This window comes from Hyposmocoma kahamanoa, unplaced genomic scaffold (assembly GCF_003589595.1).
Source record: "Hyposmocoma kahamanoa isolate Upper Pololo Valley unplaced genomic scaffold, ASM358959v1 190, whole genome shotgun sequence".
Classification (NCBI taxonomy): domain Eukaryota; kingdom Metazoa; phylum Arthropoda; class Insecta; order Lepidoptera; family Cosmopterigidae; genus Hyposmocoma; species Hyposmocoma kahamanoa.
The window spans coordinates 2972828-2995969 of NW_020653718.1; the positions used below are offsets into that span (position 1 = coordinate 2972828).

A 23142-nucleotide genomic window follows, 5' to 3' on the forward strand; every position below is an offset into this window, starting at 1 on the left:
CTCTTTCCCAAGGAGATCTACTATAGCTAATTTGAATTATTATTTATGTATTTTGTAAACTGTATAAAGGTGATAATATTACCCTTCGAAGGCCTCCATAGTCATAACTAGCCAAGGTGTACAAATGAGGTCGTCACCGCAATCTCGAACTAGCTGAATGAGGAACGACGATTGTAATGTGGAGTCTTCTGATAACCTTGCAGCCCCGGGCATAAAGACTTTAGTGACATCTGAAGGAATAATAGTGCTCAAGTTACTACAGTCAAAAGCACGTCAAGCTTGACACTTTGTACTTTGGACCATTCTTATCATAAGCGGTATAGAGTTGGATTTTTTTTTATAATATCAAGTGACGGAACAAGTCGTGCGCCTGATGGTAAGTTACACGCCTGTCGTTAATAGATGCAGTGCCGCTCAGAGCTTTAAATCGCAAAGATCTGAGGGGCACGGCCACTGCGCCCGTCACCCTGAGACGTAAGTTGATAAGTCTCATGTGCCTGTAATTTCTCCAGCACGCTTACCCTTCGAAACCGGAACACAGTGATGCTGACATTACTGCTTGGCGCCAGAAATAGGTAAGGTGGCAGTACTTCCCTGGACGAACTCTTTCACAAGGAGTTTTACTGCTACTAAATTTAAATCTTAAGTGTCAAGTTTGACCTCCTCTTGACCCTGTCCGTTACTAGGCTATTTTTATACAAAAATTTTTGCACATTCTTGTCTAAACATTAGCGCTTTTACTTAAATGTTAATATGGTATGGTGCAGTTGTAAATTTTTATTTACGACAATGTAAAATGATCTACATTTTATTTAAAATAATTTTGTTCCGAAAGTCATTTCATTAAAGTCTAATTAATTGTGTTTTTATATCGCTGCAAACGAAACTCTTCGATTTATTATACCTAGTGTTGTTCAATGCCGTACCACGTGACTAACCCCAGTCTTGGTCTTGGTTTTACGTCATTATATCTAATCTAGGTCTAAGTCTTGCTGCAGGAGTCTTGCAATTATTGCATTACTTATTGCTACATATAAAACTATCATATTCTGTTATTTTTATAAAAAAATGACAATGAACGTTGGTTCCTATATTAGAACAACGCCACGGAATAGGTACATTTTGATTAACTTTACATTATTTTTACGATCATATTAGTTGGTATGACCATGCAATGCATACAAGGCATGACTTGCTTGGGGGAACGCTTTGTCGCGTCGCCTGAGTGGACTCGGAAGTTAGTTTTTCGATTATCGGTGTATGTTGTTGTTGATAATTTGCTGTTGATAATTCAATTCTCTAATCCTTTCGAGACGTCCGAGTCAATGGAGTCTGCTAACTTGATTTCTCCGATAATATTGGGCTTAGATACGATGGTCCACCAGCTCCTGGTTCTTTCGTATCCTCCAGCCATCTTTCCTCTGCGTGGATCCCTAAATCTTACGGAAGAGTTTTCTTTTGAAGAAGCTTGTTTCTTCCTTCAGAGTGACTGACCAAGCTTCACATCCATGCATTAAGACCGGTCGTATGACAGTTTTGTAGACACGGATAGCCATATAGTTTAAAGTAACTGTAAGACACAAAGGTCTCGCAGAATCAGTTTTGTGTTTGTTCACATTTTGCAAATCTGGTATCGGTTAGGCTGCAATTAGGTGGTCTTGATCTCTCTTGCAAAATACTACAAGACCACCGCTGATTTTGAGCAACACATAAAAAAAAACTTGAAGAAAATAGAACTGGGATAATATATATAATCACGTAAGCGCCAACGTTTAGGGTCCAAACCCTATCACGAAAATTTAAAAATCAATTTAACCTATGAAATTAGAACATGTTAACATGAATTTCTTAGAAAATGCATTTAAATTTAAATGCATATGTTTTCAAGATCTGTGAGTGAATAAAATCTTGAGATGTTTCTAGAGAGAGAGATAAGTACTTCTGTCAATTGTTATTACCTATAAATGGTCTTGCAGGTTTCACTTCAAACTTCATTGATATTGGTTTGGACAAGTCTGCGGTTGGCTGTAATAGAAAAAAAATGCCAATTTAAAGAATTGGCAATTATAATAATTACTGCAATTGATGCACTTTACGTTGTTTTGTAATTTCATATCCGCTCACGCGATACATGCAGCTGTAGACGCATACCACACCTAGAGGTGCCGGTGATGATTTTATACCGATTTATCGGATATCGAAGTTATAACAGGTAAAAGAACTAATGCCTGGGTCTGTCATTTAAAAAATTAACAACTTCAAAAATACGTCACGACAATCGTGTGTGTTATTGTTTGGGCTGGTGATTTCGGTGTTTATTTATTGAAAACATACCGTAACTAGCGTTTTTTAAGTTTACCCTGAATATAAATGTTTATAAACTATACTTTAAGGAGTAATTTCATGGTAAACGTTAGAACCACTCAAATGGAATATTATCATATTTATCCAAGTACACCAAAAATTTCATTAGTACTTTTTAAGTGCAGGATTGGCGGTGTATTACTGCATTTTATTTGAGATGTTTTTGTTGGTAGTACGGAGGGTATTTATTTAGCAATGCAGAGTAATTATTTTTATTTATAAAAACTTGTGTTTAAACTGAATCCTTTTCTAATTTGCGAAACCAAATAGCTGCCATTTTGCGGTAGGAGGAGCGCATCGCGTGAGCGGCTACTGAAATCTTCCACGAGCCGCCTCTGCCTGTAACATTAACATTGAGTCAGAAGGTAATGATATAAAAGTAGTTACTTTGACTTCAACTTGGTGTTCATTACAGCTGTCCGTTCCTGGGCTCACAGTCACTGAGTAATTTGGATCACCAGCAATTGATGCTCTTTTGTCTTCTTGATCTATTGTTACAGCGGCATCGAGAACTGCAAAAAATTGTTTCTACATCTGTCTGAAATGAAATATTATTGTATAAACAGGTCCTTATGACATACGTAATGACGTAATGACTGCAATCGCAGTAACAAAAAAGACTTTCCATAATAAAGAACACATTGTCTCCTCAAAAATACAATTGAAAAAAAGATTTATTAAAACCTTTGTATGGAGTACCGCACTGTATGGATGCGAGACGAAGACAATAACAAACAAAGACAGAGAGAGATTGGAGTCATTTGAAATGTGGCGCTGGAGGCGAAATGGATTGAAAACATATCAAATGTGGAAGTTCTTGAAAGGAGAGAAGTCTTTTGAATGCAATAGAGAGGAGAAGGGGGAAAATGTTTGGACATTTTTTGCGTAATGACGAATTTGTGAGAGTGATTGAGGGGAAGATAGAAGGGAAAAGAAAGAGAGGAAGACCAAGAATGGCGAACATAGAAGATAGATAGAATAGAATATAGTGTACAAATAAAAAAGATCAATGTGACCAGCCATAGAAAGGTCAAAGAACTGGCTATGAACCGTGACGAGTGGAGGAGACTGCACCGACAAGAGTCTGGCTCTTAAATAAGATTTATGCCAGTACGGGCCTATGGTATACAGCTCTGGGGCTGTGCCGTTAAAAGCAACATACAGACAATACAACGCTTCCAAAATAAAATACTGAGGACAATTGTGGGTGCTCCTTGGTATATACGAAATAAGGATCTGCATCGCAATTTAGAAATAGATTCTAGACTTTATTATCACTTAAACATAGAGGCTACACTGCTACTTGACAATACAAATATAGTGCGTAGACTACAAAGTATTAATAAGACTATCAACACAAGCACGGAGTGTCTTCCCCTTAGCTAAAGTTAAAACATATTTGTCGATGGACAATTTCTATAAATAAGTTACATTTATTTTAGAAAATTATGTTAAATGAAAATGACTTATTATTCTTGTAAAAAGGCTACATTATAATTAGTTATAAGGTATTTTGCTTTACAATAGATAAAAAGAAACTGTCTGAAAGAACAATAATTGACCTTCTTCTTTTATTTTTACCACCAAATTCTGTCTTACTTCTTCAGTAATATGTGATACTTAAGCTTGCATGTAATGCACGGTACATTTATGATATTTTACGATTGTTATGCCAAAACTGCGTCGTAAAACACAGATGTTAGCCGTAGCTATAGTTTTGCTGAGGCAGCACGGTTAGTGCGGTCTACAAGGCTTTAAAATTATTCTTATGATTTCAATTCATCGAGTATATAACCAAAAATAGAGACGTCAAATAGGGGCCATCCATCCCTGGCAACTGATCAGGCAAATGGGCCTTATATCTTTTTTAAATATCAACTTTCGTTTGCCCTGAAATCACAAATTAGAAAGCTGAAATAGTACAGCGCCAACAACTGACTTGTGTGTACGTTTCCGTATATTACAAAATATTTAATAATAAATAGAAAATAATAAATATATATATAAAAAAGTATTTAATAAATAATATCTCTAACAATGGGGGATCTGTTACATTCAGTGGTGTAGGAAAAACACCAAAACATCTAATTACAAAACAAACAGATTCACATTTCATCGGTAATTAAATATGTAATTTTTCAATTATCGTCCATTATAGCAAAGCTCAAGTTAAAATGGTGGAGTTGAAGTGAAACAATTGACGACACCCGTCAATTGTTTCGAATTCGGGCTGGCCAATCGGAGCGCAGTTGTCACCGTAATGAGTTCGTAGAATAGTTTTCAAAGAAATTAAATGACATTACATCTCTATTTCTGGTTATATACTCGATGTTTCAATTCAACTTTGTGCCACACAATGATTGTACTTAAGGAATAATTTGTATATATATATATATATATATACACTTGTATAATATCGATGGTCTAGTGCACACTTGCACTAAGTGCATAACTTCTCATTTTTTGTTTTATCGGTGCAAAGTGTATTAAATGCCTCTCTGCATCGTTCCCATTCATCAGATCTTCAAAATATTGTCTCTTTCTTGTAAAAACGGCAAGAAGTAAGGTAAGCTCAAAAAAAGTACTCCAATAATTGAAGTGTTCTTATTTTTTTAGGGAATTACTTAATTAACTAATTTTATTTCCAGAAAAAAATCATAGAAGTAGTTGCTAAGAAACAGATACTAAATGATGAGAATATTAGTAAAAATTTGGTTAAGTGATTTTAGTACTTGAGTGTAACGAACATAAATGTAATAATTGCGTACTATTGGATAATTTTTAATTACCTAAATATTAAACACTACACGTAATTCTGCTAGCTTAGTGTAAGAGCCATTGAATTATAAAGTAAATTACTACCTAATAGTTACACTATTTTAAGTATACTATAAATCAGTCATACATAGCGAATTGTTTCTGGAATTCGAAGTCAAACTTTCAAAAGTGTAGTTATTACAAGTGTGTGCAAGTCCGTCGATATCTATACTTACAAAAGTGAACTCCTGGCCACAAAGGTGCTACAGGAGCAGTGACGCAAAATATGGCAGAGAACTTCGTGGTATTCTGCGGAAGATTCATGGCGTCCGGCACTCTTATATCTGTATGTACTTGGATTGTCGGTATACAGCGGTAGAAGTACACTGTTGAACTGATATGGGCTCCTATTGCTAAGTCTGAAATGAGTTGGATGTTAAATAAAACTTACAAAATAAAGTCAAAAAGTTAATACAATAGTGTATTAACTCAAAAAGTGTATTTTTTCAAAATCGATGAGAAATGAATACTCACTTCCTGTGAACGATCATTACAATTTATTTATAATATTATAGTTTATTACAGACATCTAAACAATTTCCTATTGGCCAAATATATTTAAAAACAAACGGGAAGAAATAATTTATGTTTTTGAATAAGGAGTGTATATTTATTAATACAAAGACCGAACACTCAGAAAAAATTCCTTCGATCCGGCCGGATTCGAACCGACGACATCTAGCTTACCGTGCCAGACGCTATACCAAAAACTCTCGAGATCGCGCTAATGTCTCAAAATTTATCGTGCCTCGAATTTTAACAATAAAAAACGACATTCTATCGTGTCAAACCAAAAATAAAAACACTAGCACCGCAAGGTTTAATGCAGTTTTTGTAATTTCATAACAAAAAGAATCTTTCGGCTGTTAACGAGGGAAAATACATTTATTCGTTTTTTTAATAGAAATAAATTACTTTCCAAAGCAAAATTGGAAAGTCTAGACAATTTTTTTAATATCTACGTAAGTTAAATGTATCTTTTTATGTTATTGACCTCAAAAATTCCAAAAATAAATCGACAAATCCTTTACACAGGTTTTTCTCAAAATGTTGTTTTTGATATTACAGTGTTTTGGTTTGACACGGTAGATGGGACTTGTCAATTTATGTTTTTTTTACACCCTCATAGCCCCGTACCAGGGAAACCCTGTACCTGCAACATCGCGAGTGCCATGGACAAACACATAGATACCACAAAAAGCAGTTTAAGGAAGTAACTTCTATCATTTAACCCGGGATAGAAATTTTCAATCTCCCTGTTCCTTATGTTTGGTAATCTAAACGATGACGTCAAAACTTTTTTATACTAACCGTTACAATTGTTGTGATCAACATCAAACCCCTTCGAAACAGAAATGCCGAAACCGCGAGCTCCTTCAGCCTCAATTTTCTGAACATATTGTTGTTTTAATCCTTTAGCACTGCCTTTGTAAATGTATACTGCTCCTTTGCCTTCGTTTTCCCAGGGCGCTCCAATTGCTACGTCTGAAATGTAATTCAAATAATTCGTGTGTTCAATAAAACCTGACTTATTGCCAAACATTCTATTGACAAACACGGTAGGCCAACGATTTGGTCTGTGGCCACTCGATGAGGAGGTCCCGGGCTGGAATGCCGGTAGGAAAATTTGGAATATAACTTTTTCTACATTGGTTATGGGTTGGAAGTTCTGGATAGCGCCCCGCAGAATTAATTCTATTACTATGACTCCATTTTAAACTTATCAAACGGACCACGGGCCAGAGTAATAAATTTATCAATTTGGAAGACACTCTTGGTCATTATCACACACCACATAAATACTACAAGGAATAACATGGAGTGGTTGAAACTGCCAAATATTAATTAATTTCTTTTTCGAATTTCAGATTCCCGGAAATAGTTTGACAATTGAAAAACTTGAAATTGGATGACAAAACTATTCAGTCAGAAAAGGCGCCACTAGAATAACTTTAAAATCCAATTTCAGCTTCCTGAGTCTCATTTAATAACTTTTTCAAAAACTACTCATAGTTTCATCTTACAATGCAGTGAAACTATTTTTATTTTTTTTATAATATCAAGTGATGGGACCAGCAAGCCATGCGCCCGATGGTAAGCTACACGCCTGTCCATAACAATTGCAGTGCCACTCAGAGCTTTAAATCGCAAATATCTGAAGGGCACTGCTACTACGCCTGTCACCCTGAAACATAAATTGACAAATCCCGTATGCCTATAATTTCACCAGCACCCTTCAAAACTGGGACGCAGTAATGGTTACATTAAACCATCGCAGAAAAGTAGCCTGCTTGTCGTTTTTCCATCGGATACATTTCGGGGAGTGTGCGCAGGAACTTTTCAATTTGGTTCCGCCCTCACCGTTCCTCCTTCGGTCGACTAGAAGGTCCGGAACACTCCTTCCTTTTGTTGTTGATATACCGCCTATTCGCACTAAATGCTTTGCTTCCTCCTTTCTGATGCGTATAGAAAAGGAATGGAATACTCTATCTGTGTTTCCCGAAAAGTACAATTTAGGGCTATTCAAGGCTAGAGTGAATAGGCATTTTGTAGGCAAACTTGTCCCATCGTCGGTCACATCGTCGCTTAACATCAGGTGAGATTGTGGCCAAGCGTGTGTCTATTATATATTTAAAAAAAACATTACTGCTTGATGGCAAAAATAGGCAAGGTGCTAGTCCCTGGACGAACTCTTTCACTAGGAACTCTACTGCTCCAAAAATGTACTAATTGTTGTAAATCCGGAATTCAATAATTAATTAATATTTGGTGCTTTTAACCACTCCGTATGGCTCTTGACACCTATATTATGTTGACATTTATGTGCTCATAAGGAACGACCTAATTCGACCATTGGTCATTATTCATAATGATCGGTCCGTATTAATAATGCCTGATTAATCAAATTGTCCGTGACATAAATATACGTTTCATGTTAATTAGTGCTAAATAAAGATGCTCAATAGTTTTTTATTTCTGCAGTTAAATTTGCTTCAGTATAATAAGCTGTCTATATAAAGCTGGATCTACCTTTAAAACCGTCGCCATCGATGTCACCCAGAACAGCAATGGTATTACCAAATCGCGATCCGCTTACACCAGACCCTGACACATAGCCAGTGTCTTTTAAAACCAGTTTTTTGTCCTGAAGCAAAATAAATACAAAAAGTAATGACAGAAGCCAGATGAGGAAACCTTTGAACAAACGTTGTAAAACTTTAGATCATAATTTGTCTAGGAGTTACCCTAGTGGGATATATGAATCCCTGTGATAGCACGTACCTTTAAGGTTCATTCTTAAGTTATGAAAATGTTTATAAACGTTTAGTAGCTGTATCTCTTAACGGCAAAGGAAAATGTTGTAATGAAACTTGCACATTGAAAACGGTTCACAGGCCTTGGAAAACATGTGAAGCCTCAACCGGTTAAATAAGGGGACCGCCTATGACTTAAGCCCTTTCTTTAGTGGGACATATGTTGACGATAATACGTATTGAAAGTGCAAGGCATCACACAAAGTAATCAATATTATTTTTATACAGTCAATAAATAGTCTTAAAAAAATAAAACTATCTTACACCTGACAAGAATTTACTTAAAAATACATCTAAATGTAATTTTGCTTACGGTTAAATCTAGGTTAAATTTCTTTGGGGGAGGCCTTTATGCTATCAGTAATGGTGATGACGCAACATTCAGTTGTTATTTATCATCCTCTGTTGTTTTACATTTTAAGACGTTTTAGAGAGTGTTTTGGCAAAATAATTTACTTCCATTTTTATTAACATAGATTTCCGTAAAGTAACCCTTGAATCTATTAATTACATTTAAACTTACCTTTTCTTCAGCCAAGTAAACGAAAACAGCACCCTGATCGTAAGGCAGATCGCCATCTTTTTTTACAAAATTAGGAGCTCCAACAAGAAGATCTGATCGTCCATCATTGTTGATGTCCAGGCAACAGAGACTGGCTCCAAAATAGGACCCTAGTTGGGAACCTTGCACTCTTGCACGGACGTTTAGTGGTGCCGTTTCGATGGTGGGTGGGTCAAATACGAGGACCTGTTTAAGAATATCTGAAGTTAAAAAAAAATTTACTTATTTCGGCAAACGGACAGACTATAAAGTTTACCTGATAAAAACCATCACCTATAGTTACTTTAGTTGGCACTACTATGCTATTTTCAGGCATAATATCTTTAGACTCGGCCTGTGTAAGGAGGTTAAACGTTCAGTCTCCGTCTCTTTATTATACAAATGAGGACCTGGTGAAAATCGCTGAGGGGCTTTGGATGCTAGTGGTAGTTAGATAAAACTGGTTAGATTTCCGATACCGCAGTGCCGAAGTCGCTCCCGAAGTCTTCGACCTTTCCAATAAAAAACAATAAGATTTCTAAAGGAGTTCGAGCGGCACGAGTAGAACCCTGTACTCATCACGCACAAAATAGGAGCTACGACATCGAGTGCAAAAACCAGCCCCCTACATCATACCACAATATTATATATACATACATACATTTCACGCCGTTTTCCATCACGATAATCACAGCTTTTCACTTGCTAGGACCCTGATATACATCTTTCAACATGTATCAATACTTTCACACACGCTCGTCTGTGGGTATTCTTATCTTTTTAGACCTGGCCTGTTTTTTCGTGGTAAGTTTACTGAGGCACAAACCTGTCCGTAACCCTTCTTCGATCTGGGTGCAGCAGCAACATAAAGTGTGCTTCCGTTTAATTGGAATACCCCTGATTCCACGCTGTATCCTGCAATTAAATTCGTAATTTATTGGTCATAGTAAATTACGATGAATCATCAAAATTAAAAGCTGTAAAGACAAAATTACTTAGGGCAGTGAAATATTCGGTCTATTTTTCTGGCAGTTTTATTAGGTATTTGATTATATTAACTCCTGATTGATTGGAGCGACTACAAACTGCTTGTTTTTAGTGTACTTTTAAAAATTGGCAATCATAGAATGCAATTCAAGTTTACATGGGTAGATGTGAAGAGTGTGTCCAGTCAGATTCAGTCAGAGCCATGAATCGCGACATGGTCGTCATTGAAGTTATTGAGTTTCTAATTTCGAAGGCAAGGGTCCAAGACATACGAGATCGGATAACGAAATTAAACTGGAGCTAACTAGGACATCTTGCGAGAAAAAAGAGACAACCTATATAATGGTGGTCACGAAATGGTTGCAAAATCGTGGGACAGCTTACAGCGAGATGCGCAAACAACATCGTCAGTTCTGAGATCAACGCAAGACCACGATGGATGGTATAAATCATGTGAGGCTTATTGCTGCCTCGGGATGTGGATATGATGATAAAGGGAAGTCGTGGCCTCATTGATGCATCGTTAATATAGCTTCATTAACGCTCTTAGCCACAGCACAATAAATACAGTTGAAGTGCATAGTTTGCGTGATGGGTATACCAACAGTTGGCTTTGTACGTTATGGTCGTGCCAAGTCAATTATGTCGCGTAAAGCATCTAAAACCGTAGAAAAATACCTTATTTCGTTACTATGGAGTTCAAAAGTGATAGTCGCACTTGAAATATTATATCTTCTGTTTCGTATTGAGTGTTATTTAATTTAATTTTAAGTTTAAGTTTTAATTTTGTGTTTATCGTTATCATTTTTTTTGTTAAAAGTAAGGACAGTAAACTTTTAACCGCTGCAATATTTTCGCTTCTTTTTTGGAAAATATAGTAAACATCTCGAATTCGTTGTCACTCAGCTATTAATCGCTAGGTGGCAGCACAGCACAGCAAGTTTTAATTATATTAACAGTTCACAATATGTTTTTTTTTTAAGTTTTAAACTACGACCAATCATTATCAGGATATCGTAGTGTTTCAAATAACGAATGCATGGTTTAGTCGGCAGCGGCTCTGTCGTCACGAACCCGTTTGGTGGTTTGTTCGAAAGTTGACATTTCTATGGAAAACATACTTGCTATTTGACGTAGTAGTAAGCGGTAGCGTTGTATCTAAAGAGCCCCTATCAATCTTCGGTTATACAGGAAAGGCACTATTATTGCACTGTTCTCAAAGGCTAGTGCCTTGGGTGAGTGCCCTTGGGTATACTTACAGCACCCTCCCTATTGTCCAGATAGATACTGAAGCTGTTCTGGCTCTCTAACTTCCGGTTGTACATTGCATAACTAGCGGTTGCCACCGCTTAGCCGTTGACTTTAAAATCGACTATCAAATTACCGTTTTGGTAGTGGAGTTATCGGCATGCTCACCATTCGACGCCGAAGCGTCTGTCCCATTCCAAAAATTCCTAAGCGGCTGGAGGGACCGGAGGGTATCTAGCTTATCCTCTACTTTTCTCCGGACTAGTACCAAAGACGTCAGTCGCAGTGTCCAGTGAAAGCCGGACAAATCTTCCAACTTACAGGTCAATTCACGTAACCTATCTTTTCACATTTCTTCATAAGTTTTGTTTATAGTGCACCTCCTATCTCCCTCTCTATCTCTATCCTCTTGGTTATGCGGGAAGGGTACTATGACCTGTGACCTGACCATCTAAATCAGGTCCTAACCCCGGATCAGCACGTTTCCACGGACTTCATCCAGTTCTCTGTAAGGCCAGTGTCTTAGCCGCTCAGGCGATTAATGCGTCTCTGGAAGCATACCACACCTAGAGGTGCCGGTGATGATTTTATACCGATTTATCGGATATCGAAGTTATAACAGGTCAAAGAACTAATACTAATTGCTATTTCGTTAACTACTCTAGCAAACCATAAAGTTTTTAATGTCTGGGTCTGTCATTTAAAAAAATAAACAACTTCAAAAATACGTCACGACAATCGTGTGTGTTATTGTTTGGGCTGGTGATGTCGGTGTTTATTTATTGAATACATACCGTAAGTAGCGTTTTTTAAGTTTACCCTGAATATAAATGTTTATAAACTATACTTTAAGGAGTAATTTCATGGTAAACATTAGAACCACTCAAACGGAATATTATCATATTTACCCAAGTACATTAAAAGTTTCATTAGTGCTTTTTAAGTGCAGGATTTGCGGAGTATTACTGCATTTTATTTGAGATGTTTTATAATAATTTATAATAATTTATATAATAATTTTTATTTTTAAAAACTTGTATTTAAACTGAATCCTTTTCTAATTTGCGAAACCAAATAGCCGCCATTTTGCGGTAGGATGATCGCATCGCGTGAGCGGTTAGGTGAGCCGCCCCGGTTACAGCATATATACAGCACCCTCCCTATTTTCCAGATAGGTACCGCAGCTGTAGGCACACTCACTCACTGTAATCAAACAGTAATAAGTGTCCTTTAAGGGGCGATTATTTGATCCCCGTATGTATCTCATACATCGGTGTTTGCTAGACTTTCAAAACTACAGGCTCCCGTCACAGGAATATTATATTTTTTAACTTGAACGTTACTTAAGCTCTTATTGTTATGCATTAAAGTATTTTAAATAGACCTAAACTTATTACGGGGTAATGTATTGATTTTAAATGAGGTTTACAGACTTAACAACTTTTCTTGTTGAATCTTAGAGTGAAATTAAAGCAAGGCTTATCTTAAGACAGGATTAATACTTTGTTATAGAGTAAATATTTTAGCTAAATTTAGATTGTGCTTTCATTCAAGATTGCTTTCTGAATACTAACGATTTCATTGGAAATATACACATTTTCCGTATACAGGGTGAAACAAGACTGTGTAGTAGTTGTTATGGAAATAAAAGTGTCCCTGAAACATTAAAACGAGAGAAACAAATTGTTTTTAATAGATAAAATAAGTGCGCATTTGACTACCGTCTCACGTGATGGAAAGTGACGATGATGCATGCATGATGAAAAGCCTTAGTTATAGTGCCTATTCAGGAAGGCAGGGAATTCCACATGCGATGTATTTATAAAAATGGAAATGTGTGGATCTTGGACATACTTACTCGTATACTCCAGCCTATGTCTAGTATTTCGTTGCACATAATGCAAGTAGGTATAGATAACAAATACAATATATGTACGTACCCTATTTTTATATTATGGTTTTGAAATACGCTATATGGTACAGGAAATTATATCTAAATTTAGTTACATAATTTAGAAGATATTGCGGAAGAGTTAGAAGTAGAAACATTTGAACAAGGGCTACGTTGATATATCACGCCCTGGCTGACATTCATGTCCCCATTGGACAGAAATCTGGTCACCGAATTCTTTCGCGAGACAATGTGCAGGTTTTTAGCGAAGAATTTTGTTTGTGGCTCCTAGGGAGCCCGCACTGCGTCAAGTTAATTCAATTAAAAAATTAAATTGAAAATATAATTTCGTATACATATATTTCGAAATACTTACCAAAATAGTCATCAGGTCCCAAATCTAAGGTGTAATAAGGATTAGCAACGGGGACTTGATCGAAAAATATACTCCTAGGATCCGTGATGAATCTGTACTCGATGATGCCTCCTGGAAAATAAATAGTGACGCGATTTTAGTTGCGGGTAGGCCAAACTGACATACCATGCGGGGAATGCAAACGACGCCTTCGATTGTGGACTGTATATGAATAAATATGTATGGTTGATTGGAACAAACAACAGTAGGTAAGCTGGGACAATACCTCTAAAAACTAACCGCGTGGCCGTTCTTTTGGTGCGTTGAGTGATCTCGACACGGATTGCCTCGCCCAGGGAGTGATTCTTGATGTTACAAGTTCCCCAAAACATACGTTTGACTATGATTTTTCACAAGAAATTGACGGAGGCGGTTGCGCGGGCGGCATATGAATTCAAATATGAAAGTGTCTAAATTTCGCGAGGTAAATTCAAGCATCATTTTCGGCGTAACCATGAAATAAATGGTCTTTAGTAATCTAAGATCTTAAAAATTGTGGATATCAATAAAAGAATTTAACTATGGAACAAAAATAGATCTGCATAAACAACACATTAAATTATATTCCTATAAATATCATACCACCTATGCATAGATCATTGTTGTCAACCTATTATTTATGGAACCGAAGTTTTGTAACAATACCCTAGTGACCTTTATGTCAATTGTACTACGAGATACGAACACAAATGAAGTACAAACGAGATACGAGCCAAAAGTCACATGTCGTTTGGAGAACTCTTACGCAGTCACGAGACATCACATAGCTACCATATTTAGTTCAGAAGTCAAAACGTGTAGACTGGTTTACTTCAGTTACTTTCTAAGTTAAATGATATACGGCTTTGGGGTAATGCCGCCGATATTAATAGAATCTTTGTTCTACATAAACGTGCGGTTACAGCATTTTACAATCTGGGCCCCAAAGTGTCTTTGAGAGATAAGTTTAAAGAGATTATCATTCTTACACTCGCGTCACAGGACATTTACGGAAATGTTATTTATGTTAAGATAGTTTTTTTTTTATGAAAAATAGTCGTCGTAGTAGAATAATAGTCGTCTTCACAAAGCCACAAACTCATTTAAGGGGCAATGTATATACTTATATAATAAAGATTCCGGTTGATATTCAAAATTTGCCATTTACAAGGTTTAAAATTATAGTGAAACAAAAACTTTATATAAAAGGTATCATACAGCTTCTGTGTAATCCGTGGTAGTTTAGCTCTCACTAATCATTGAGACTAAGTAAGATGTTTGAATTTAATATTGTACATGTTAAATGTATTCTAATGTATATTTACAAAGAGCAACCCCTAGAGTTTCTTGCTCGTTCTGCTCAGGGGGTTCTACCTTAAGAATGAGCAGTAGAGTTTAATTAATATGACGATTTCAAGAGTAATTTTCTTGCCTATGAAATAAAGATGATTTGAATTTTGAATTTTAAAACCTAAGCTACGTTAAAACCTACATTAGACAATTTACCTGAAGTAATTATTCCACTTTAAATTCATTTATAATAATTTCTGGGCATATAGTGCGAGGATGTTCTACAATTACCTGTCCACTGCAGTAATCCTGGAGCACCAATAATAATACTGTTATCCTGCGTCACTTTGACCGACATCCCAGCCTGACCGTAGGCGAAGTAATTCAGGTGTTGTTGATACTCGCCGTATTCTTTACGTACGCCGTCTGTTCGCAATGCTAGGCGACCTGAAAGAACCATACTATTAAATTATTATTACTCGAGGTGGCTTCAGGGGTACAGAACGTATTACGAGCTTTTTAATTTTTTGTTCAAAGTGACTTATTTTGTGCACAATTGTACTTGATTGACGGTAAAGGCATTCCAGGACAATACTATATCTTTTCATAATAAGGTGGCTTCCCACGGAGCGCGACGCCACGGATCGCGCTTCGGCAAGGCGGAGCTCGTGCCTACACGGACTCGCCTTTAAGGGCTTGAGAACTCAAACTAGAATAGACATCGACCCCCCCGAATGGGTTCCCGCCTTACAGTGGCGGGGGGGCTCTAGTAGTCTGAATGAATGATCTTTGACTTTGACTTTGACTCCCCTTGAGGGTTCAGCCCAGTCTCACATAACCCCGGCTCTACCCCGTAGGGCCGGGGTATCTGTAAGCAGATTCCTTTGGGTAATAAAAAAAGAATAGAGATCGCAACACACACCTTAGTTCGAGATTTACCTGTGGCATACCCGTATAAACCACCGCAGCGTGGGAGGACCCGTGAAATAACAGGTCGCCCGCCACTTTTCGGCATCTGCCTGTTCTATTTGATAGCAGATTTTCGTATCGTATTACAATGATTCAAAATCATCGTAAACATACGTGCAGTAGCATGGCTGCAAGGCAAGGCTCTAAGGAGAAGGCCCCAAACTGGCCAAAGATGCCCCAAACTGGTGCGGCAAACCCTCAACTGCTTATTCTCTTGTGTACATTAAAGTCTTACTCAAATCCGTTTGTTTGTTATACGGATAGAATAGAAAAGGTACAAACTTCTATCTGTCAGAGGCGTCAAGGTTTTCCCGACGCTTTTTCCTTCTATGTAGCACGCACCATAGCCAAGATAATGCAGATACTTCTTGTCTTGGAATGGATAGGTCCAACGGGGTGCACAAACCTGTAGCAGCAAAGAAAGATTCGTTACAAGAAGGATTTTTGCCTTCGAGTATTGTTTTGAAATGCCCTCGACTTACCAGTAATTTGTCCTTAGGCACAACAGCGATCGTGGCCCCGAACCACATGTCATTTTGGAAGAAGTCTTCAACAGTTATAATTCGCCTTTTTGATCCGGCTCGACCTGAAGAGAACTCTACAATATTGTTACAGCTTAACCAGAATCAACAATGATTTCTTTTCAAGTGGTTTTGAACAGTTTAAAAAAGAAACATTTTATTTTTTTCCCTGGAATGAATCCACATACGTATTTATGAATATTGAAGGCATTTCGTTTGCTACTTTCTGTTTTCATGGAAATTTTGAACAAGACGGTGCTCAAGCTTGTAATAGCCGACGAATGCGTTTAAATACACTATATCAGTGATTTGTAAACAAATTAATGTGAACAGATCATTCTAAATGAACACCGTTATAGCCAGCCATTGAAATTCTCCTATGTGTTTTTGTTGTAGATCTTTTTCAAAGTTACTTATTTTGTACACAGCCGTACTTGATTGACGGTAAAGGCATTCAGGACAATGCTATATCTTTTCATAATAAGGTGGCTTGTCACGGACCGCAATGCTACAGGTCGCGCCCTGGCAAGGCAGAGATCGTGCCTACACGGACTCGCCGACGAATATTGGAAAGTGGTGAAAAAGGTCTAGTGGTGAAAATTATGTGTGTCTGTTCTTTGTGTTCCTAATCATAACAAAACTTGTGGAGTTATTTCACAAAAAATGTCAACAAATAAAATAAAACAGTATTCAAAAATTAAAAGGCGATCTTACAACAATGTTCAATGGAGTAAATCCGAGTGACATTTCAGGCGCTACTTTCTGTTAGCGGAAAAGAGCTGCAATCGATGCGAGGTACTTCCTATCATAGTTACTTTTTTAAAGTTAAAAAGTTCTTCTTTTGAATGATCATGCAAGCGGAAATTCCTGGTGATAGCGGAATGCTATCATGTCAGTTATGGAAAATTAGATAACGTTTAATGAATGCCTACACTCTCGCGGAATTGTGAAACTCTTCGAGTCTCGCTTGCACACATCAGTCGGATTACGAGACAAGAGGACAGCCAGTGATTGAATTATTCATGTTAAATTTTGAACATGGCTACATTCATATTTGTTCCTACTATGCTCAATCACTGAATTTCGAACTCATTTCCCACCCAAAACCATATAGTTTTGAGGCGCCATCTATTGGCTCAATATTGAACTATAAAAATACCTAGCTACTGCATTTGAGAGCCCCATATCTTTCTACATTAGATTTGAATATAGTGAACCGACCGTTAGGAACGAGTCGCGTACTATGACATGCGCGAGCAGGGACTTCCGACTTAACAGGCAACGCACGTGCCTCACGCATCTCCTCGCCATTAGGCCCTCGTCTAAACCGCTATTAAGACGCGCTACGAACCCCCCGGTTACATGCTACCAGGGCAGATGAACGTGTTTATCCCATGCAGCTAACCCCATACTCCGGCAAGTCCATACCAAAGTCCGGGTCCGCCAGAGGCGCCCATGAAGGTGTATCACTAGCGGGTTGCTCGGCCTGGATGCCTGCTGTACCCTGATTTTACCGGAGAGCCCGTAATCTCCCCGGAACTCGCTATCTCTCGGGTCAGTAGATAGGGACAATTGCATTTAATAAAGGTTTTTTTTAACACGAAAATACTATGAAACTGCGTTACCTAACAACTCCTACGCTTCGAGCAAAGTGGTATTTACACTCCGAACAGGCGGGAGTTGCCTTACTTGCTCTTATTATGCTATGCTATTAGGAGGTTCTAAACACAAAAAAATAACTAGTACTTTCTGTTGCCGTCAATCAATATTATTTTCGTGAGCAAACCGACTAGCAGTTAGGCTTTAAAGTATGTCACTAATTTAATAACTTACCTCTCTCAATCCCCATAGAGTAACAAGTGACATTACTTGCTGCTAGATCTGTTAGTTCACACGTGAATACTGCGCCAGGTGCAGTGGTGTTCGAGATACGACTCTTTGCCTTCGGAGCTCCGACTATGAGGCTAGAATTAATTATGCACATTTTAAATGATATCATCGATACTTATCAACATTACGCCAACTTAATTTTTTGATCATCTCCGTCTTTATTTTGTTTCTTTATTTATTTTTTCACAAAATTCGTTTCTTTTGTTTTTTTTCGAATTCAGTTTTTTTGTTTGTTTACTTTTTTCGCAAAATGCGGGGAGCATAATCTTAGTAAATAAAATAAGGCTGTTTACATTAAAAACAGAAAATGATCAAAAAATTAAGTTGGAATCATTGACTTACAAATAAATGGACGACGGGTCTAATACAAAAACCACGAAAAAAATGTCCCAAGTCAACCTATTTAAACGTAGTGACATGTAAAAGAATATGAAAAAGCTAAAACGTTGAATTTAAATTGTAATGTCATCGCAGTACTGTCTAATTTTGCTTGCTTCGCTGTCAGTCGAACAAACGAAGACTAAAGCGTGAATGACGCTCTGTATACGATTTTAACGCCCTATAAGTTCGGACACTTTTAGCGCGGACCCGACGTCCATATAATTGTAAGTGAATGGTTGGAATAGTATTTATTGGAGGTATCGTCGTGTAGGTACATCCTATAGAGTGTCTAAGTTTAGAGAAATGATAAAGAAAACGTGAATCGAAAGTGAATCATTTAAATAAAGGTAACTTAAGTTTTTATTGAATTGATATTCAATTATTTTTATGTGAAATTACTCCACTAGTTTGTCATAATTATTAATACAAATATTTGTCATAATTATTAAAAATTTAAATACAATGAATAGCGACATCTCTAGCCGGGACTGGTAGCTGTATAGGTAGGTATCTAACTGGGTGACGAAATATCATAGATTTCTCATAGATGGCGCTAGGGCTAAAAAGTCGCTGAAAAACCAAATACAAAGATACGACACAAGCACACAGAAAAATTCATGAGCTCCGCTAGTTTGTTCCGAGGCGTAGTTGGCATCTGGCTCGGTATGGCAGAAGACGTCGTTTCGAATCCGGCCGGATCGAAGGAATTTTTTCTGAGTGTTCGATCTTTGTATTAACAATTATAACAACTAACTGCTTAAACTCCAACACACAAAAACGGAGATTTATAACCTTGAAACCTTTGTCAGTGTATCTGTTTTGTTTTACCAAGTGACGGAACGGGACGAACAAGTCGCCGAACAAGGCCTGATGGTGACTTATCAACTTCAAGTCTCAGGGTGACGGTCACAGAAGCAGTGTTATTCAGATCTCTGAGATTTAAAGATCAGAGTGGTACTTGAACAGTTATGGATACTCATGTCGCCTACCACCAAAGTCCTGGGTCCGTATACTCGTTCTCTGTCCGATATCCGTCCAAAACAATTGCTGTCAACTAAGAAGTACTCGACTAAATTAAAAGAGGAACGTTGCGAATGAAGCTTCATACTTCAAATTGTCTTTTAGTAGAACGAGAACGAGAGAAGACCCCCAGTAGGGCTAGCATGACATGCCACGACTAGCGCGAGAGCGACGTACAGCGCGAGATACTGCTATTCCCGCATAGAGATCTCGCACTTAATGTCGCTCTCGCGTATGTCACGCCTTATCGTGCCAACTCTACAGATTTCGATGGTACACTAATAAGACATTTAATAAACACATCTATATATACCAATACGGTAACTATAAAACCTAGATATATTAAACAAATATTTTATATATTTTACTTGATTTTTTTTTTCTAAAAAAAAGCGCATTATGCTGTGCGATAACTGTAAGCACCTACGTAAAAGGCCGTTAAAGGGATTGCAGTAAGTAGGTTAGATTCAAGAACCACTGTAAATTATTTTTCACCTCACTAGCACGGAAAGGCTTTCTTTCTAAGAAATGTGCGCGCAAAAGCGTTTCTGTTGAAATTCGAATTCGACGATGGATTGTGGTGCACCTAACTGTTTATTTCGATGAAAAAAAACGTAATGACACGTTCAACTACGGGATTTGTCGTACATTATTTATGTAATATCATGGAGTATATTGCCAGAAATAGAGACGAAATAAGGGCCATATGTTCCTGGTAACACATTAGCGATACAGCTCTTAAAAAATATCTACTCTCGTTTGCACTGAAATATAGACAGGCTAACTACTGACCTGTGTGTACGTCTCCATATATTCCAAAAAATATTCTGTATTTATTGTAATAAAGTTAATATCTCTAACAATGCCGTTCTGTTCTGTTCGGTGGTGTGGGAAAAACAGCAAAACATCTAATTACAAAACAAACGGAATCACATTTCATCGGTAATTAAATATTAAACATGTAATTTTGCAATTTTCGTCCATTATAGCAAAGCTCAAGTTAACTGGTCGATTTGAAGCGAAACAGTTGACGACACCCGTCAATTGTTTCGAACTCGGGCTAGCCAAACGGAGCGCAGTTGTCACGGTAATGAAAGAAAAGAAAGAAAGAAAGAAAAAAACAAAAGATTAGCAGCCGTAGACGCATACCACATCTAGAGGTGTCGGTGATGATTTTGTACCGATTTATCGGATATCGAGATTATAACAGGTAAAAGAACGAATATTAATTGCTATTTCGGTAACTACTCTAGCAAACCATAAAGTTTTTAATGCCTGGGTCAGTCATTTAAAAAAAATAAACAACTTCAAAAACACGTCACGACAATCGTGTGTATTATAGTTTGCGCTGGTGATTTCGGTGTTTATTTATTGAAAACATACCGTAAGTAGCGTTTTTTAAATTTACCGTGAATATAAATGTTTATAAACTATACTTTAAGGAGTAATTTCATGGTAAACGTTAGAACCACTCAAACGGAATATTATCATATTTATCCAAGTACACCAAAAATTTCATTAGTGCTTTTTAAGTGCAGGATTTGCTTATTGTATTACTGCATTTTATTTGAGATGTTTTTGTTGGTAGTACGGAGGGCAAATATTTAGCAATGCAGAATAATAATTTTTATTTATAAAAACTTGTATTTAAACTGAATGCTTTTCTAATTTGCGAAACCAAATAGCCGCCATTTTGCGGTAGGAGGAACGCATCGCGTGAGCGGATATTTTTCAAACAAATTAAATGACATTTCGTCTCTATTTCTGGTTATATACTCGATGTATAATATAAATCCGTTGGTATATTTTATTCTTATTATTGTTAACTTTAAATTGCCAACGATAACTAATTTTATTTATCAAAATTGATTTGTTATACATAGTTCAACTGTTTTTCTTTTAATCTACCATTTTACTCGCCATAGTGAGGTGAAAAGTTGTGTGTTTCGCTCGGTAGCAAAGTTGTTTTGTGTCTCGAGGCTTGAAACCCTCCCTACGCTCAGTATTCTATTTTTGAACCTACATTACATTACATTCTATATCTATATGCACTACATTCCATTTTTGAGCCTTGCATAACAAATAGGTAACTACTTATTGTTTTGGAAAATAAATGAAAAAAAAACAACCAGGAACGCGACTTCGTGCTTGAGCCATTCGTATACATTTATTTGAAATTGCAGATGACATATTTGTTCATTGTCCTCTTCATGTTATAACCCTCTATGATATCCTCTCTTAAACTGGGTATAGAGCTCTTGTATTTTTTACGGCCTACGATAATAACCTAATAACCCCTTACCTTAAATTCTTTTCTTCTGCGTACTGTAAAGACTTTGTAAATCCGTTCTGTAACTTTGCCTACCACTTTTGTTTCAAATTACTTATGTATAAAATTTTTCCATTTATAGAGGCTTGTTATTCGCTTGTTCTAGTACCGTGTTACTTCACTACTTAATAAGACATCCACACTAATTTTATTTATATTAGGGCTAAAAGTCTGTTTTGGCAGGATCATAATATAATTAATTGACAATTTATATTATGAATTTCTTACAATTAATATAACGCAATTCATCTATTTCACAGTGTTCTATGGAGGTCTGGTAAAACGCTGTCAAATAGATGAATTTGAAAATTCATAGATAGGAATTGTCAACTAATCATATTATTATTATGATTCTGCCGATTCTGCCAATGCGGCCTTTTAGCCTTCCTGGTCTCATAATAGGGAATTCCCTATGAGTACCAAAGTAGTGGATTTCGCTCCTGGGAACTTACGAAACACCCAGACGTGAATCAATTCATCATCATCACCACCATATCAGCCGGAAGACATCTATTGCTGAACTAGCCAGTCGCACGCGACGTGCATCCATCGATACGTCGCCCTTACCAGGTCATCCGTCCTTCTAGTAGGGGACCGTCTCACGGTACGCCTTCCGATTCTCTTCTTCTACGGATCTCCTCATTTTTGATTCGATCACGTAGAGAAATGCTTAGCATTGCTGCTCCATGGCTCGATCAGGGACTTTGTGCTTTTTATGAGGTCCATAGTAAGCGACCACGTCTCAGAGCCGTAGGTCATCGCTGCCAACACGCACTGCTCGAAGACTTTTGTCGTCAAGGACTGCGGTATTGCGGGTGAAAAGACATCCCGGAGCTTTCCGAAAGCTGCCCCACCGAGTCGCATCCGACGATTGAGTTCTTTCTCGAAGTTGGCTCTGCCTAATTGGACGGTTTGTCTGAGGTAGACATACTCAACAGCTTCGAGAATAGAGGTTTCCACTGTTAAGGGATGGGTACGACATGGACATTCGACATAAGTTTTGTTATGTAAAGTTACCTACTTTTCGAAATATACAACAGGCCACCGAGGTCGTTAACATTTGACACTGCCACAAACGGTCGACGAACTGATAACCATGGGCCTCATGAAGTTGAAAATAAGCTCGTTCGTTGGCTTGCGCATCGTGAAAGATGATCTACTTGTAGTATTAAATATTTATTTCAGT

At 37.3% G+C, this 23142-nt stretch overlaps 1 protein-coding gene across 3 annotated transcripts in view; it reads right to left on the bottom strand.

Moving 5' to 3' along the window:
* LOC113226348 (integrin alpha-PS3-like) overlaps positions 1 to 23142 on the bottom strand; it is a 42986-nt gene that overhangs the window by 14352 nt on the left and 5492 nt on the right. Inside the window, exons 2-14 of one of the 3 annotated variants that reach the window (XM_026458934.1) lie at positions 18170 to 18300; positions 16298 to 16413; positions 16098 to 16221; positions 15138 to 15293; positions 13539 to 13649; positions 9863 to 9951; positions 9019 to 9243; positions 8212 to 8326; positions 6493 to 6666; positions 5358 to 5540; positions 2752 to 2876; positions 1959 to 2025; positions 83 to 230 (exon numbers count right to left, since the gene is read on the bottom strand). In XM_026458934.1, coding sequence (XP_026314719.1) covers positions 83 to 230; positions 1959 to 2025; positions 2752 to 2876; positions 5358 to 5540; positions 6493 to 6666; positions 8212 to 8326; positions 9019 to 9243; positions 9863 to 9951; positions 13539 to 13649; positions 15138 to 15293; positions 16098 to 16221; positions 16298 to 16413; positions 18170 to 18300 — 1764 coding nt within the window. The remainder of the gene's footprint in view (positions 1 to 82; positions 231 to 1958; positions 2026 to 2751; positions 2877 to 5357; positions 5541 to 6492; positions 6667 to 8211; positions 8327 to 9018; positions 9244 to 9862; positions 9952 to 13538; positions 13650 to 15137; positions 15294 to 16097; positions 16222 to 16297; positions 16414 to 18169; positions 18301 to 23142) is intronic. The other 2 variants (XM_026458935.1, XM_026458936.1) reach the window with 2 other exon arrangements.